Below are 16,218 nucleotides of genomic sequence, written 5' to 3'. Positions count from 1 at the left end.
CTGTTGGGAAGGTAGGGCACAGTAGTTATGGTCTCCCTGTGTGGGCAGCAACAAGTCTCTTGATAGTTGCATTGATTTAAAACTAAACTTCTTATAAACCATAATGAGCTCAAATCCCCTTTTAGAGCCTAAAAGCTGTGCCCTTGTTTAGCACCTTCCTTTGAATGCTTTCAAAGTCTGTTGGAAACATTAATTAAATTAAACCACACAGCCCTCTCTGAAGTGGTACTTATACATTTAACAGATGGATAAAGAAGTTAAATGATTGGGCTGATGCCATGCAGAGCCTTCTGCTGACTGAATTCTGACTCCATCAGAAACACTTGGCTCACAAAGCCACAGACTTGAAACTCTGTCAAGGTTTTCAAGCCTCAACCTCCCTGGGAGAGGGTGCCAAGTGGGTGTTTGCAGTGCACAGGGACCACCAGAACTCCTTCTGAAACAATTTGAAGGACATTTGGAAAACTCCTGGTTATCCCTGAACAGGTTTTCAGGTTTGACTGTTCCCCGGCTGCTCTGTTGCACACTAAGAGGGAGCCTACTACTTTGGGAAATTAAAAACACAAATCATAGCTGAAAAATCTCAAGTTTAACCCAAATCCTGCATTACTATTTGAATGGTAGAGAGCATATAGCCCTCTCAGGATAAGCTGTGCTCCCTCCATCCAGATGTCAGCAGTTCTAAAAGGCTTATGCCATGGCCACTCCCATGGTCCAAATGCACTGAGCACTGAATAATCTGGAGAGTGTTTCACCAAATAAAAATGCAAGAGATCTGGATCAGGCTGATCTGCCAGTCTAAGGAGCCATTCCCACTGCCTGACCAATTGGGTTAATTCCTGAAAAATAATGCCTGCCCAAGGAAGTGGAAAGAGAGAGATGATGTTCCCCTCTTCAGGAACACATGCTCTGAAACTGTGTCATTCATGTGCTTTCATTCTGACCAGCCCACTTGACCAGGCCAGGTCTGTTATTCCACCCACTGCAGAAAGCCAGAGCTGATGTTTCATAATAAACAAATAAATAAAACTAAACCAGAGAATAAAAAGAAAATAAAGCCCCAAACTAGTTTTCCTCACTTCCATTTTTAGCATCCTGAGGCAAACTCCTTCCTGATCCCTATCTCAGTAGAAAGTGAACCTGCAAATACCCTCATTTAAGTATTTTTTTTCCTATGGGTTATTTTTCCTAGGCAGTCATGCAGGTTCAATGCCAGTCTGCCCCATGACCAAGCTATCTCAGGCAGGATCTTGGCTGTGGCTTGTTTCCTGATTTATGGCAGTTCAGCCAGGTCAACAAGGAATGTTTGGGCTGCAGGTTCCTGAAAAAAGTTCCTGTTTTAATTCAGTTGAATCATGACATTTAATTTCCTGTATCTTTACTGTCCTTTCTATCATATTTGCTGTTCTTTCTATCAAGTAAAAAACAAATCCTAACACTGCATGATGCGGCAAGGACCTTGATTACACCAGTTATCAGTTGTGGGCTAAATTCTAGTTATGTTGATATTTAAGCTCGTGCACTAGACTGTCTTGCTTTATGTTTTTAAATGTTTCAAATAATGATTTATTGAGTAGGATGGTGATGGAAAACCAAGCTAAGATTCCTCACCTGTCTGTACCAATCTCCTGTAGGCAGGGGGCTGTGGCACTGCCACGTGATGGCAGTGGCAGAGAGTGGGTGACATGCTAAGGCAGTGCCCTGTCTGCAAACAGCTCTGGATAAATGGATAGTTTTACTCCCTGACTTGGAAACCAACCCAGATTTTTTCAAACTAGAAGGAATCTGGAGATTGTTAGGGAGTTGTTCTGGCGCTGTCCATGTCACTGCTGCACCTCTCCCTCCTCTTAGAAAAGCACAGGCTGCGTTTGAGTGAATGCTGGCACCAGCAGTGCCGCCCAGTGTCCACACCGGGAATGCCTTGGGAATGGCCCAGCTTGCACCGAGGAACTGAGAGTAAAGCACATTGTGTCCACGCCGGGAATGCCTTGGGAATGGCCCAGCTTGCACCGAGTAAAGCACACCGATGACTTATCAGCACAACCCTAAACATAAGCTTAGTGTGCAGTACCTGGCAAGACAAACACGATCACAATCATTATGACTCAAATTTAACTTTAGCTTTTCGCCAAGATTCCTTGAAACAGCTGCTGTGACAATAGAGGAATTGATACTTCTCTGTACTTTCTGTTCCTTGCTGCCTTGTTTAGAGCACTCTGTTAGGCTCCGGCAGTGTACCTTTAGAATAGAAGTGACTTTCCTTACCAGAAATAATGGAGTCATTCAAAACTTCCTCATCCTGATAAAAAACAGAGTCTTCCTTGAGCTCTGAGTTCATGATCATGTTTTCTTTGTTCTCATCTGACTCTTTAACTGAGTTCCTCTTGTTTTCTGAGTCGCTGCTGTAACTCAGGGAGTTCTCCTTCTCCTTGTTGCGCTCCATGCTGGATGTTCTGGATGGACGCACATCCACTCTTTTTTTTGGAGAGCCTTTGCTTTCTCTTCCATGGAAGCTGTGGGTGGAAGATGCACAGCCCAGTTTTCACAAAGACTGTTTTACTGCCACAGTAGAAACTTATTATTATATGTGAATGAGCAGAATGTCCTATAGCTCGTAAAGGGCAGGGCACAGAGTTCAGCACGGGCCAACACAGGATGGCATTCTCAAGACTGTGCTGAGAATGGCTAATGTGGATCTACTTTGCTGCCTCTATCATTAAAATAAGATATGGAAGGGTGGTGACTGATGTTTTTCTTTTGTATATAGTCACAAGATATACTGTGACTAAAAAATCTACAACAGCACGTCCTTCTAATATAAAACATACCTGGCATGAAATATTACCACTCTGATATTTTATGATTGTGACAAAGGTTCAACAGGACCTGGAAATAATGTTGTATGAGTTTGTTCCCCATGGCAACAGCTGCTATGGAAATAAGAAATTATACCAACTTAATTTCGAAGCTCGAGGAGGAAAAGGTTATCTCTTTCCTCCTCTAATATACAGGAGAGCTTATAATGAAAGCCAGATAAAGTACCCAGTGTACTCCCACAAAAGCATTTGTGTTACAAATGGATATTGTATATGCTGCCATGTAAACCAAGAGACATAGCCTGGAACAGCAGCATTCCTCATGTGCGGGGTGCTGGGACTTAGAGCAGGATGTGCCTTCACTACTCTGACTTGGTGTCTCATGGGGAGATTTTCCTTTGCAATAGGTCAGGGATTATCACATGATTCTATCTGTTTGCAAACCTACTTCCATGCCACAGTAGCCTCCTTATAAAGCAAGAGCACACTGTGAAAGTAACTGCCAAATCAAGCACTTAAACCAGGGATGGATGTTCCAAGTAGTGCCATCACAGGGAAGGCAAACTCAAGCTGCAGGAGTACTGAAAACACTAATAACAGGCTAGGATCATGTCCCAGGCAAAATGATGTCGTGCAATGAGTGTCCTCATGCCCCCCTGTGGCCAGGAGGCTGTAGGTACCTGTCCTGGCGGTGTTTGGTGGCCAGAGCCCTGTGCAGCTCCTCGATGACTCTGCTGGGAGGCAGAGGCAGGTGAACGGCAGCCAGGTGGGGGGAACCCGTTGGTGTCGTCACCTGTCCCCTGCCAAGGGGGTCTGAGCTTTTCTGGCCAGAGGGATGGAAGAGGGCAGCTTGTCCTGAGATTTGGGAGGAACCAACGATGACATAATTCTTCAGGATGGTGGAAGGAGGAGATTTCATGGCCGGGTCATCACCTTCACTTCCTGCTGTCAAAACACGAGAGGGCAAGAGGTTGAGAAATGCTTTCGGTTTTTTGCACACAGACTCTGCACTGAAATGAATTTGTCATGTTGAACAGAGGAAAACGGTGATGTTTGGCTCTTGCTATGAGGTAACTGCTCAGGCTGAGTAACTATTCGAGTTCAGAAAGCTCTTACTACATGAATCCCTATCTTTGAACTAGCAAAATAAATACTTCCCCATTTCCCATTTCTCACAGGGTCAGATTCTCCTTTTCCCCAGCCCACCAAGGCATTCTCGATTCCCCCTTGATCCTAACCACCAATGGCTTGGACTGTGGTGGCTTTCCAATCCAGCACTTTCTCTGCTGGACTCTGGCAGACTGTATTAAAATTTATGCACTGTGGTTCTCAGTCTGGACAGAATGTTCCAGTGTCTATTATCTGCTCCTCTGTGATTGCTGCACAGCTCAGACCTCTGCCTTTCATATGCCAGTGGAGAAAATGCCAAAGTCATCATAATATGAACATAATGTTTGAATAACAAAATAACATCCAAATGAAAGATGTGCTATTGAGCATTAACAACAAAAAAGAAGGATGGGAAAATCTGATCTCTTTTCACCCCCAGATTCAGCTGTTTTCTATGCAATGCAAGCATTTTGTTGAAATTTAGACTCTGATCTAAACATTTCTCCATCCCAGTGGACATTTCACTGGTTGTAAATTTGGTAGTTTCACACCCTTAAGACAACTGAACATCTGGCCTGAAAAAGATGCTGATTGGTTTTTCTGGTGTGCAGTTCTCTTTCCCTTTCCCCTTTCTCTTATATCTGTGTCCCAAGCCTGTGGTACATGGCATTGTTTATACCAGCAGCTCAGCTGGGTGTAAAAAGCAGTGTGAGAGCCTCATCCGAGAGTATATCCTGTCTCTTGTTGCCACCTAGTGCCTTGAACAGGAATTTAAACTGACACAGCTTGTACAGCTTTTGTACTAACTTGTTTTCACAGATAACTTTTACCTCTACTTTTCTGCACTTCATTTTGAGATAAATCCTTCAATTCATAGCTGGGAAAAACCTCTGCTCAGGCCAGGATTGTTCTGAAATAGCCATCTAAAATAGGACTTCGTTCCTATTAGCAGGGAACCTACTAGCAAACCATAGAGGGAGAAGTTAGGTTTGAATATTAACTTCAGTTATTAAATATTTCCTTATAAAAAGCACAAGGAGGAAGAAGAGCTCTTGTAGTCAAACATCGAAAATTTGAGAGTGACAAGACTAAGGCTGGTCTCTTTTTCACATGGAGTGAGGAGGAGAGCATCCCTCAGTGAGGAGAGTTGCATCCACAGTAAAATCTCTCTTGCTCTAAGAAAACTCTAACATTTTTTTCATTTCTGGAGGGTGTTTTTGCACATTTCTGCCCCTCCAGCGCAGAACCCCAACCAACATCCAACCTGTTACCAAAAAGTCTGAAAGCACAGGGGCATTTCTGTAACTGTCTGTGTGCCTGACATGCAATGTCTTGGCAATGAGGCACTTTCCACCCCTGAGCTCCTCCTGCACTGATCAGGGTGGTTGTCATGACCAGGAGACAGCCAAGCTCTGCTGAGGAAAGATGGTTTTGGGTACTCAGGGGCATTTTGATGATGTGCTACTGTGGAGATGCACAGAGGACATTTATGATCAATCAAGGCCTGAGGAGGTGACCAAAGCCACCTCCTGAGTCACTTTATCCTGCTGCACAGTGAAAGGGGGTGTCCATGTTTCCTCAGAGCAAGGAGTTCAGTTCAACCCTAGAGCAGGAAGGGAGGAGACCTTGTTTTGTCTTTATACCAGTCTGTTCCTGGAACAGGTCAAGGGCCTATCTCGTCCTCATAGCAGCTTAGGACAATATTGAGAGTTTCCTTACATCACACCTTATTTGTCCTAATGACAGCTGTTCAGAGAATAATCTTGCAAAGTGATGTCTTGGCACCTTGCCCTGTCCCTCCTCTCTCTGATTAATTGGTGCTTGACTTACTCCTCTGCTAACAGCAACCCTAACATTGTTAAGGGGGAAAAAACTAAACACAAAAGAGCTTTTCAACCTCTTCATCTTCCTTTTCTTTCATAATCATAACCTTTCTCGCTACACTTTTGTCTTCCCTTTCCCTCACTGACAGTATTTGTTTAATTTTAACTTAGCACTGCCTCCACATCCCCACAAAAATAAACATGTATAATCACTACTGAAAAAGGGTCTACAGTTATTGGAGTCATTGAGAAAATTAAAAGTTATTCCTTGTGGAAAACGTAGATGAGAATGAAACACCAAAACTCAGAATATTTTGGATGCTACAAGAAATATTTTGCAGCAAAATATCTCAACTCGAAATGCTGTCAAGTGCCTGGTGGAGGTGTAATCTCAGTACCCTCCAGGACAGGTTCCCAAATCCATCTGATGCCAAGCATGGCCTTCTCCTCAGCTGAGCAAAGTCACAGGAGGGCCTGGGTCTGCCTGTTCATCTTGCAGGGTGGAAGGGACAGGCTCCAGCCCGACCCAAAACACAGAAATGTGAAGCAACCTGAGCAGCAGCTCCCAAGGAGCACTAAGATGCTATTTTGAATCCAGCTCCCATTTAAATTCTTACAGCTTTTAAGCATGGACAAAGTATGGATAATTTCCATGGAAAACAAACACTTGTAATTCTCTTCAAAGAGATTGAAGAGCTCAATATTTTCTGTGAGCCCCAGTGGTCAGGTCACAGTGTCCCTCTGGTGTTTGGTTTCCTGGTGACACTGAAAACCCTATTCATTGTGCCAGCAGATGAGTGTGGATGCAAATCAGAGCTGAGATAATGGCTGTCATTTCAAAGTCTAAATATCCAACAGGTCTGACATTTAGATGACAGGACTTGAGTTTAATTTGCAATAAGGCCTTTTTAACTGCTTTTACCATATGTAGGGGTCCTAAAATTGGAACCAACTAAAATCATATTCATTTTAACACCCTTTCTGCAGAGCCAGAATGTTGGAAAACGTAACAACATTGGCAATACATTAGAAAATCGGGCCCAGAGGAATTGCTTTTGGAATGTTCAATGGAGTCTGGCACAGAGGATTGATTTGTGGGAGCCAGGTGTATCACTCATGTGTGCTCTGTTAACTAGACCAGAATTCATAGCTCTGGTTTAGGCCCACCCTAGAGAGCAAACCCTTCAGACAGAAACCTCTGCAGAACCTTTCAGTTGAGCTTGATCTTGGCTGTTGTTCTGCTGTCCAGTGGGAGTGTAGGTAATGAAAACATTTAAATCTTCCCCGTGTTCTATGGCATATCAATATGAGCATGTGATTCAGCAGATGATTGCAGTTCCTCTGGTTTGGTTTGTTTTACATGTGTTTAGTGCAATGGACACACAACAGATAATGCCCTGAGAGATTCAGATAAATACATGATACAAAGATCAGGGAGTTGTTATCAGGCAACTGGACATGGAATCATTGGTGTTCTGTTGACTCAGTGTAACTGGCCTGATTTATAGCACTTTAGGGCAAAATGGCCCCGAGAAAAGAATTAGATACTGTGCTGTGCAGGTGAACAGCACACAAGGGATGGGAAAGTGTTTCCCGAGCAGCAATGACTGACCTGTGATGCTCTTTGTGATTTTGGAGATTGCCTTAGGTGGTGGAGCTGGGAGCAATGGAGGGCTGGGAAGCTGTGCTGGGTTTCTTTCCATCTGTTTCTGGGGGGAATCTGTGGATTCAGGTGCAAGTAAGGCTTGTGGACTGTCTTCAGATGCTGGCAGGCTGGCATCTTCTGATTCTTCTGTGGGTGCTGAAGGTTTCTTGGCTAGGAGGAAGATGAGTAAAATTAATGGAACATGAAGTTAATAATGATAGGCCAGGGGACAATGCCAGGAACATTCAGAAAAACAGAACACATGGCACACAACTAGGAGCAGTTCTTTTCCTTAGTGAAAGTAATTATTGTGTTAAATAGCCAACCAGACAAGGCAGGAGAAGAATAAAATGTATGAGGATATTGATGTTTTGAAGTTCCTGAAAAAAACTGTTGAGCTTCTCTTACTTTCCTAAAGCCTTTTCCCCTCTACTTTTTTATTTTAATAATGAAGAGAGCAAGGCAAAGCAGCTTTTGAGAACTGCAAGGAATTTTCTTACAGCACAGCTGTGGTGGCAGTTCCTGAGTATCTTCTGTGCTAGGAACACACAGCCAAAGGGCAAAGAGTATCAAACCAATAATAGTCCCTAAAAGCTGAATTTCCAATAGTTTGATGGACGTGTTTATTTTCACAATTTAATTTTTATCTTATTTAATACATGACTTCAACTTGCTTCCCAAGTCTTCTTTTACTGTACCTGACTCCAGAACTGTTGAGTGTTTCCCGAGGTTAATGTTGATAACCAAAAAGAACCTGCCATAAAAGAGATTTGCCCTTGGATCTCAGCAGCAAGTGGAACAGGGAATTGGTGAAGTACTTGAGAAAAAAATTGAATCTGCAAAGCCTTAATTTGAGATGGTGAAGCAGTGCTCATTTCAGGATTGTCTCCATAAAGATGGCAAAAGCACTTAAAGTTAGTGCAGGCTGAATCACTGAGCAATTCATCAAATTGACCAGGCTGTGATGAGGGCACAGGGGAATACATCCAGAAAGGCATGAAGCTGAAGCAGGACATAGGTGGAATTTCAGTCCAAAATTAGCATCCTTGAATTCTGCTCAGATACCAACTGGCTCTGGCAATGCTTAAACTCCCACAGTGCCTCACTGCTGGATTTCACACTCTGTTACATGTCCTGAGCTCTGCCTTGGCATATGTGGGGACCCCCACAGAGGCTCAAGGCTGAGTCTGAGCCAGGCCCCAGCCGTGGCCAGGCTCTCTCCAAACTGCATTTCCAGCCATGACGTGCTCAGTAGTAACATGAGGGTTATTGTTCCTACCCTGGTAGGTGAAGCACTGGGGGAGATCAGTGTAAGACTGCTTAGCACAGAATCACAGAACACTCTGAGTTGGAAGGGGGCTAGAAAGGACTCCAACCTTCCCCTGCAGTGAGAAGGGACATCTTCAATAAGATCAAGTTGCTCAGAGTCCTGTCCAGTCTGACCTTGAGTGCTTCCAGGGATGAGGCATCTCCCACCTCTCTGGGCATTCTGTTCCAGCATTTTATCACCCTCATTGGAAAAAAAATTTCTTCCTTCTGTCTAGTCTGAATCTACCTTCTTTTAGTTTAAAAACATTACCCCTTTTCCTTGTTAACAGGTCCTGTTAAAAAGTTTGCCCCCATCTTTCTTATAAGCCTCCTTTAAGTACTGAAGGATCTCCCTGGAGCCTTCTCTTCTCCATGCTGGATGACTCCAGCTCTCTCATTGTCTTTAAAGGAGAGGTGTTCCATCCCTCTGATCTGTTTTGTGGCCCTGCTCCAACAGGTCCATGTCTTGCCTGTGCTGAGGACTCCAGAGCTGGATGCAGTACTCCAAGTGGGCTCTCACAAAAGCAGAGCATAAGAGAGGTCCAAAGTACTTGGCAAATCCCACTCCTTTTAGCATTCTGGCTTGTCTAAACAGAGCATCTTTCCCTCCAAACCATTCCAGGGCATCTCCTAACATCTTACTTCAGTGGGCACCCACAGCACCCACAGCTGCAGCATCACAGATCTCTTCTTGGCTCAGTTTTCTGTCTCGTTGGGAACACAAACTCTGTATTAATGAACATTCAGCAGCCTCGTGCTCAGAGTGCGTGGGGAGGCACCAAAGCACTTAGGCACTTGGAAACAATAGCACTGGCAAGATAATAGCATTTAATTTGTTGACAAACAGATTAATGAGTGTGCCTAGAGGAGGAGGAATGAGTATTTATCGCTCAAAAAAGACAGGAAAGTAGAATAAATACAGATCATTAACAGGAATTCTTGTGAAATTTGGCTTGATAGGAAAGCTGCCATATGTGGTAATTGTGTGAATTATAGAAGGAAATCATTTTCTTTTAAATGTACTTCTAGGGAAATGCCTTGTTCCTGGCTGACATACTTTGTGTGTTTGTGCCACTGCATAGAAGACAAAATGTGGAATAGAGGAAGAGAAGAAAAAAAGTCACTAATGGGTTACATTACAGAACGATCAAGAGCCCCCGTAGATGTTGGGAGCTTGATGAGAAAATTAGTGAGTTGGAGTGCATTCCCCTGAGTGGAGCAATGCTGCCTCTGGCATAAACTTCCCTGAAATCAGTGGATCTCCCTGGGACATGAGGTGCTGCCTGGCACAGGTGACGAGGAGCAGCCACAATGGGACCTTTGCTGTAGAGAAGGTGGATCTGACACACACTCAGCCTCAGTCAGACAGACTTCTTTGGTTCTGAACTCCATCCTGTTCTGAGAATCCTGAAGCAAACTGCCACTGTGTGCTGATGGCTAAAGAATGTCCACTTTACATTCCCCGCAAAGAACTCTTCACTTCCATGTTAATTCGTGGTTGTTTCTGGTATCAACAGCACATTTGGGTAGGTCTGAAGGCATGGACATTCTTGAAAGCAGTCAGGGGCTGGACCCCAGGGAAAGCAGGGCATGAGGGGTGGGACAGAGAACAAAGGGCAGCCAGGGCAAATGGAGAAGGGTAAAGATTGACCAGAGGCCAGGAAGATCCATAATCACTCCATGGCAGAAGTGGCACAAACCAGGATAAAGCATTATCTCTGCAGCTTTGCAATTCTTGATTCTCAGGAAGTGAATGGAAACCCTCCAGCTGCTGGGTTGTGCCAGGCTGCTCTAGTCCCAAGGAACTGGGACTGTCATGGATAAGCTCTGCCAGAGCAGAATTGTATGAAAGGAGCTTGGTTTAGCTTATCTGTGCTCCTGGTATTGAACTTCACTTGGATTTGCAGCATGTTGTGCCAGGGTGATGATATGGGCTCTGTGGGCTGTGTATTGACATTGTTCTCCCAAGCCAGGACAAATAATTTCAGCCTTGGCACAGAAGTTTAAGAAATGTTTTTAAGGGAAGCTTGTTTCATCTTCACAGCAGCCACTGCTAATACCAACGGGGCACCATGCCAGCACTGCATTGTCTCATAATCCAACTAATCCCATCACACCAAGCTTTGTGTTGTCCCTTAGTTTGGTAGAAGTCTCAAAAATCACTGTTTTTAAGTACCAATTGCTAACCTAGAATGGGCTGAGCTGAACAAGGTGCTCTGGCCCTTTAAAGCACTGACATATTTGACTCCTCACAGTTTGGTAGAAGCACTTCTATAAAATTTTACAGTTGTTTTAAAAACATTCTGTATCCAATACCTGCATCTTCTTTCAGCTCCTCCAAGTGCAGCTCCTCACCAAAGGAGGTTGCATCAGTTGTGGCTGCTGTTGGACTCTCTTGTTGGTCCTCTTCTGGAGCCAGTGTCTGGCACACAGGGGCTGGAGGGTCACCCTGTGTCACTCTTGTGGCATCCTCACCAGTGCAGGCTTTGCCTTCAGTATCTAAAACAACAAATCATTTCATCTTAACTAAACCATGAGCAGAGAAAGCTGGCACTCCCTGCTACCCTCTTGAGTGGGTCCCAAAGCTGCTGTGCTCAGGGGACTGAGGCTGCTCTTAGAGCAGCACCTGATCTCTGGCAGCGTTCACCATCTGCAATGCAAACCCTGTGGACACCAGCCCATCTGGATACTAAAACCCTCTCAGTTTTCTCAATGGGCACCTACTTCCGTGGGCACCCAACAGCCCCAGCAAGTGGCCACTGGCCTCTGGAAGCACGTGGGAGATGAGCACAATCATGGGCAACCAGAGGTCTCTGGGAGAAGGCAATTCCTTGCATGAGCAGAGCTCCTGGTGCAGCACATTCCCAGGTTGGTCTGACATATATGAGCTGTTTCAGGCTCACAACGTGCTGCCATCCAGCTGCCCCAGCAGCAATGCCAGAGCCTTGCCCAAGGAATATTCCCTATCGAGCTGTAGGTTTTGAGCACACTTTTAGTTACTCAGCTTTGAAAAACGTGTCCTGTGTGATTGAGCTGATCAGAAATTCAAATCCCTCTTCATGCAGACCTAGAAACTGCTCCCTTTGCTTACTCTGAGAGATTTTTGTGCCAGTGATCCCTGCAGCTGTACAAGGCTTGATGACTGAAGCTTTTCTACTCTTCTCCTATTCAGGCAAGAGTCCTTGGAATACAAACTATCCTTTTACTCTCTCAGAATCTACAAGATGTACATCACTGTTGCAAACCACAGAAAGCAATTACTTCCCACCCTGGGCAGTGTTCCATGCTGATGGACATGCCTGCTGTCCACTCCTCACCTCCCAGCTTGTATTTCTCAGCCCTGGACACTTCTTTCTGGAAGCTCCTGACAGGGCTATGCTTTCTTGCAATGATATCATGACAAGTTTCTTGAACATTGATTTTAAATAGCAAGCATCTACAGCTACATCTTTTTAATGCTATCTGGACAATCTGCAGAGTAATTTCTTGTGCTTTTGGGTGAGGGTATCAGCTTTTGGCCCAAAGATGCTATGGAAGGGATGCAGTATTTTCGCACACTGAGCTCACTCAATCTGCCTCATAATCACGTTTGGTGAAAAGTTACTGTTCTTAAAATAGCCCTTGCAGTAGCACAGTTGCTATGATACAGGGAAGGGGAGGGGGAAAAAGTTCATTGCCTATATTTCATCTCATTGTGAAGGCAGCCTATACATAATCACCAGTGCATTAACAGCTGCCCCCATTGCTTGACAGCAGCCTCACCCCTGGGGCTGTAAGTACAGATATACCTGATCTCCTTTGTGCTCACAGTGGGGAGAAATATCAGGGGAAGCTCCCTAAACATTTTTGAGGTAACTCTGCTTTACACATTCCTCACATCCCGGGGAAAGGCAGGCTGCTGACAGCTGTGCCTCAGTGAAACTGCAGGCAGACACGAGTTCCTTCACATCCTGGACCATGGAAAGTGGAATGACTAATGAAGTCATGACAAACAGAAGACAGCCCTGCTGGAGAATTTCTATTGAGGAGCATTTGAGATTGACAACCATGATGTTCTTGGGCAGGAATGATCAGCTAGTGCTTAGATGAAAGTAGGTATGCTGTGAGTAGCAGTGGGTCCCGAAACCATATTAGAGAGATCAGCCGGGGACAGAAGAAAGCACAGACCTTACATCCAGGGGTAAGGACAAAACCAGTCTTGAGTATTCCAAAGAATCAGAAGTAGGGCTGTGATTTTGTTGGGAATTAATCCCACTGTATGCCAGACCCTGCACTACGTAACCTCTCCCAGAGTGCAGGCTGGGTTGCTGGGAGTGCAGCTGTGTCCCAGGAGTTTTCAGGGGGCAGGTTGGCATCGCCCTGTGGGAGCAGAGCTGGAGAGCACAGAGGGACAGAAGGCGCCCAGGCAATGGTGCACCGTGTCTGGGCAGCTGCTTTGGGGTTGTATGAGGAGACAGGGTGACATAACCTGGCAGGATGACTCATCACCAAAGCAAGGACGGGGCAGTTTCCCCCTGGGCTGCTCCCAGCCCGCTGCAGATCCTGTGCCAGCCTCGTGGTGTGCCCTGAGCCAGACAGAGCCTGTGCTCCAGCCCTCAGTGACACACGGCTACTGGAAAGGCACGAGGCTTCTCAGGCTGCAGCATCAGCCCAGTTTGGCTATTTATGAAAGTGAGCAGGAATTAGGTCCCTGGAAGTGGAGTGAAGCCTGATGAAATAGAGGGATTTTAGGATTTACTGCAGTCTTTTAGCACAGTATTGCTGCTTTGACAATTGCATAAACGAGGACTTAGCCTTGAAACTGCTGCCGCTTCAGCTCAGTCCAAGTAGGGCACTAATCACTTACTGAGAATTATTTGGGTCAAGTTTTTATTCCAATTAATAAGCTGCTTCTCCTAATAATACAATACAATAACCCTGGAGATTCACAACACTCCATAAAGAAAAATAACTTGCAGGGAGCTGCAGTGTCCTTCAGCTGCCTGTCAGCCATTGTCCCCTTGCTGGGCTCAGGGAGGTACTGGGAATTTGTTTGATGTTTACAGGAGCTCTAGGCAACTTTCTTGCAGACAGGTAAGCAGTCTGCTTGCAGCTGTCTAGTTAAAAGCACAGCTTGTCATCACTCCTCACTGGACTATATGTATTTATTTCAGCTTGTCATCACTCCTCACTGGACAATATGTATTTATTGAAATTATTTTAATTTTGTTAAAAGGATCTTGTAACTTGGCATCATCTGTTTTCCTCCCAACCAGTTCATTATGTGTGCAAGAGGTTTATTGATTCATCATTATTACCTTTTAATGTGCTCTACAGAAGGTTTATTTTACTGTTCTTTTGCAAAGCTCTAGATAAGCAAGTATTGAAAGTCATGGATTAAAGGGAACATTCTACTCCTAGCAGGAATAGGTTGTATTTTTCTATCCAGTAGTACTAATATGCTAATAGGGCAACTAATTATCTAGAATTATGAGAGACAGAACAAGCTCAATGGGCAAGAACTAAAAATAAGCTTTCTAAGAACTTCCATTTTAGAATAAGCTGATGGTTTGATAGATTATTTTTTTGACTTGAACATAAACTCATCTTAAAATATATCAAATAAAATAACAAGAAAATTGCTTTACTGCAATGGAAAAAAAAAAAAAGCCCTGTTTAAAATTCTTTTTTCCTGACTCTTCATTTGCTCAGTTACACTCCAGCGTGGCATCACTGAGTATTGTCCCACAGGCTGTTTACACAAAGAAACTCAATTACTGCTTTCAAAGAACAGAACTTCTACCTCTGAGATTGGTCAAACTCAAAAGGCCAGTCTTTCTTCATGACTTTCTGCTATAAAGTTTTCAAAGTCAAATGGATTTATGGTTTTCATCTTGGTTTGGGTGGAAATGGCAAGTGGGATGTTGTAACACTGGGAGCTCACTTGATCTCACAGAACAGTCACCCAGATCTCTGTCTCCCTTGAGCATCTGTCAGGGTTTTGGAGCAGGGCTGTACAAGAGCCATGGTCCTTTGTGAATGTTTCTCACACTTTATCATCTTTCATTCCATGAATTCTGCTGGTTTGGACTCAGGGAAGCTTTAAAATGACACTCCCAAAAGCTTCACTTTTCCATGTGAATGAAAAGCAGGAGCAATAGTGACGTGTTTTGTCACAAACTTGGTTTACTGGGAAGACAGCTGAAAACATCAGATTAGTATCATTTGATGGGATTTGGACCCCTGGGTTGTACATGTTAGCTGACTGCATCTGTATGTTGAAGTTTGTATTTATCCAGCTTTAGCTGGCTTTCTTGGCAGTAGGATTTAACTGGCTTTAGAGCAATTACATAAAATATACATACCAGCTCAGACTGCACCATGTATAAATCAAGTGAAGATGGAGCTGCACTCAAGATGGTAAAGCATCAAAAATTAAACTACATGGATTGATTGCAGCAGGGAGGAGTCTGAAGAAAGAGAAGTCTTAATTCAGAGTTTTTCTCTCTGTTTGGATTGAAGGTTTTCCTTTTTATTCACTTGCTTCTCAGGTTTCTGCGTTTGCAATTATGTGTTTCCCATGTGTTCTGACAGAACCTCTGACAAAAAAGGTTAAGAATTTTTCCTTACCTTGTTCCATCATCTCCAGAAGGCCTTTCTTAATGAGCTCATCCCGGCCTTGCCGTGCTGTCATCTTCTTCTCCAGCACTGCACGAAGTAGTAGCACAACACAGCTCCAGTTAAGAACAGAGTATTCATATAATGGAGTGAAAAAGCTGTAATATGGGAATTCCCTCTAGTCTCAGCTACTGTGTGCTTGGAAAGAACTGCCAGGATTTTGTTTTGGGGAGCATGGACTGCTCAGCCTGTTAGTGCCTTTTCCTTTGTTCAACCAGCGGTAAAATGACCCCCGAGTAGAGCTGAGGTTTATGATGTGACCTGCTGTTGGATCACACTGAGTGCAGAGTGACAGGGATATCAGAGTCTTCATGCTGTTTAACACAGCACCTTGGAGCTGCCTCAGGAATATCCCACAGGATATCAGAGCAAGTGGAGGGAACTGCACCATCCTGTCTGAGGAAAATGCAAGTGAATTTGTCTCCTTACTGATCTCCTGGGACATCCCTGGAGACCAGTGGGCACATGCTGTGCTGTGTGCTGGGCTCCTTCCCCCCAGGGACAGCTGCTGGAGGGAAGGTTTTTCACATGCTGTAGCTCCCTTCTGTCACTTCTCATAATGTTACTGCGACCTATATAATCTTCACCCCAAATAAAAGGGGTGATGATGCTTGGGGCCATAAATGTGTAGCCTATTTGGAGAAGGCAGAGCCCATGTAAAGCAGTCTGTGGCAAGGCTTGTGCTTCACTCTCATGTTTCAACCTGTTCTTCTAAATGTAATCTATTGTATTATATAGGAAGTCAGCACATATGGGCTCTTTGTAGCCCTACATGTTATTAACCTGTTGAATGCTGAAATCTCTGAACCGGGTTTAGATCAATCACCTTTAGCATGTCCTATGTAAGCAAGTTTCACCA

The 16,218-nt window shown here is 44.3% G+C and overlaps 1 protein-coding gene across 2 annotated transcripts in view; it reads right to left on the bottom strand.

Annotated features, from left to right (window-relative positions):
• PHACTR3 (phosphatase and actin regulator 3) overlaps positions 1-16,218 on the bottom strand; it is a 100,557-nt gene that overhangs the window by 31,069 nt on the left and 53,270 nt on the right. For both annotated transcript variants that reach the window (XM_027645809.1, XM_027645810.1), the window contains exons 3-7: positions 15,312-15,389; positions 11,019-11,201; positions 7,362-7,565; positions 3,497-3,758; positions 2,266-2,513 (exon numbers count right to left, since the gene is read on the bottom strand). In XM_027645809.1, coding sequence (XP_027501610.1) covers positions 2,266-2,513; positions 3,497-3,758; positions 7,362-7,565; positions 11,019-11,201; positions 15,312-15,389 — 975 coding nt within the window. The remainder of the gene's footprint in view (positions 1-2,265; positions 2,514-3,496; positions 3,759-7,361; positions 7,566-11,018; positions 11,202-15,311; positions 15,390-16,218) is intronic.

The sequence above is a fragment of the Corapipo altera genome, unplaced genomic scaffold, assembly GCF_003945725.1.
Source record: "Corapipo altera isolate COAL_440 unplaced genomic scaffold, ASM394572v1 64, whole genome shotgun sequence".
Lineage (NCBI taxonomy): Eukaryota > Metazoa > Chordata > Aves > Passeriformes > Pipridae > Corapipo > Corapipo altera.
The sequence above is the reverse complement of the archived record's forward strand: the minus strand, read 5'-3'. Positions and strand labels throughout refer to the sequence as shown.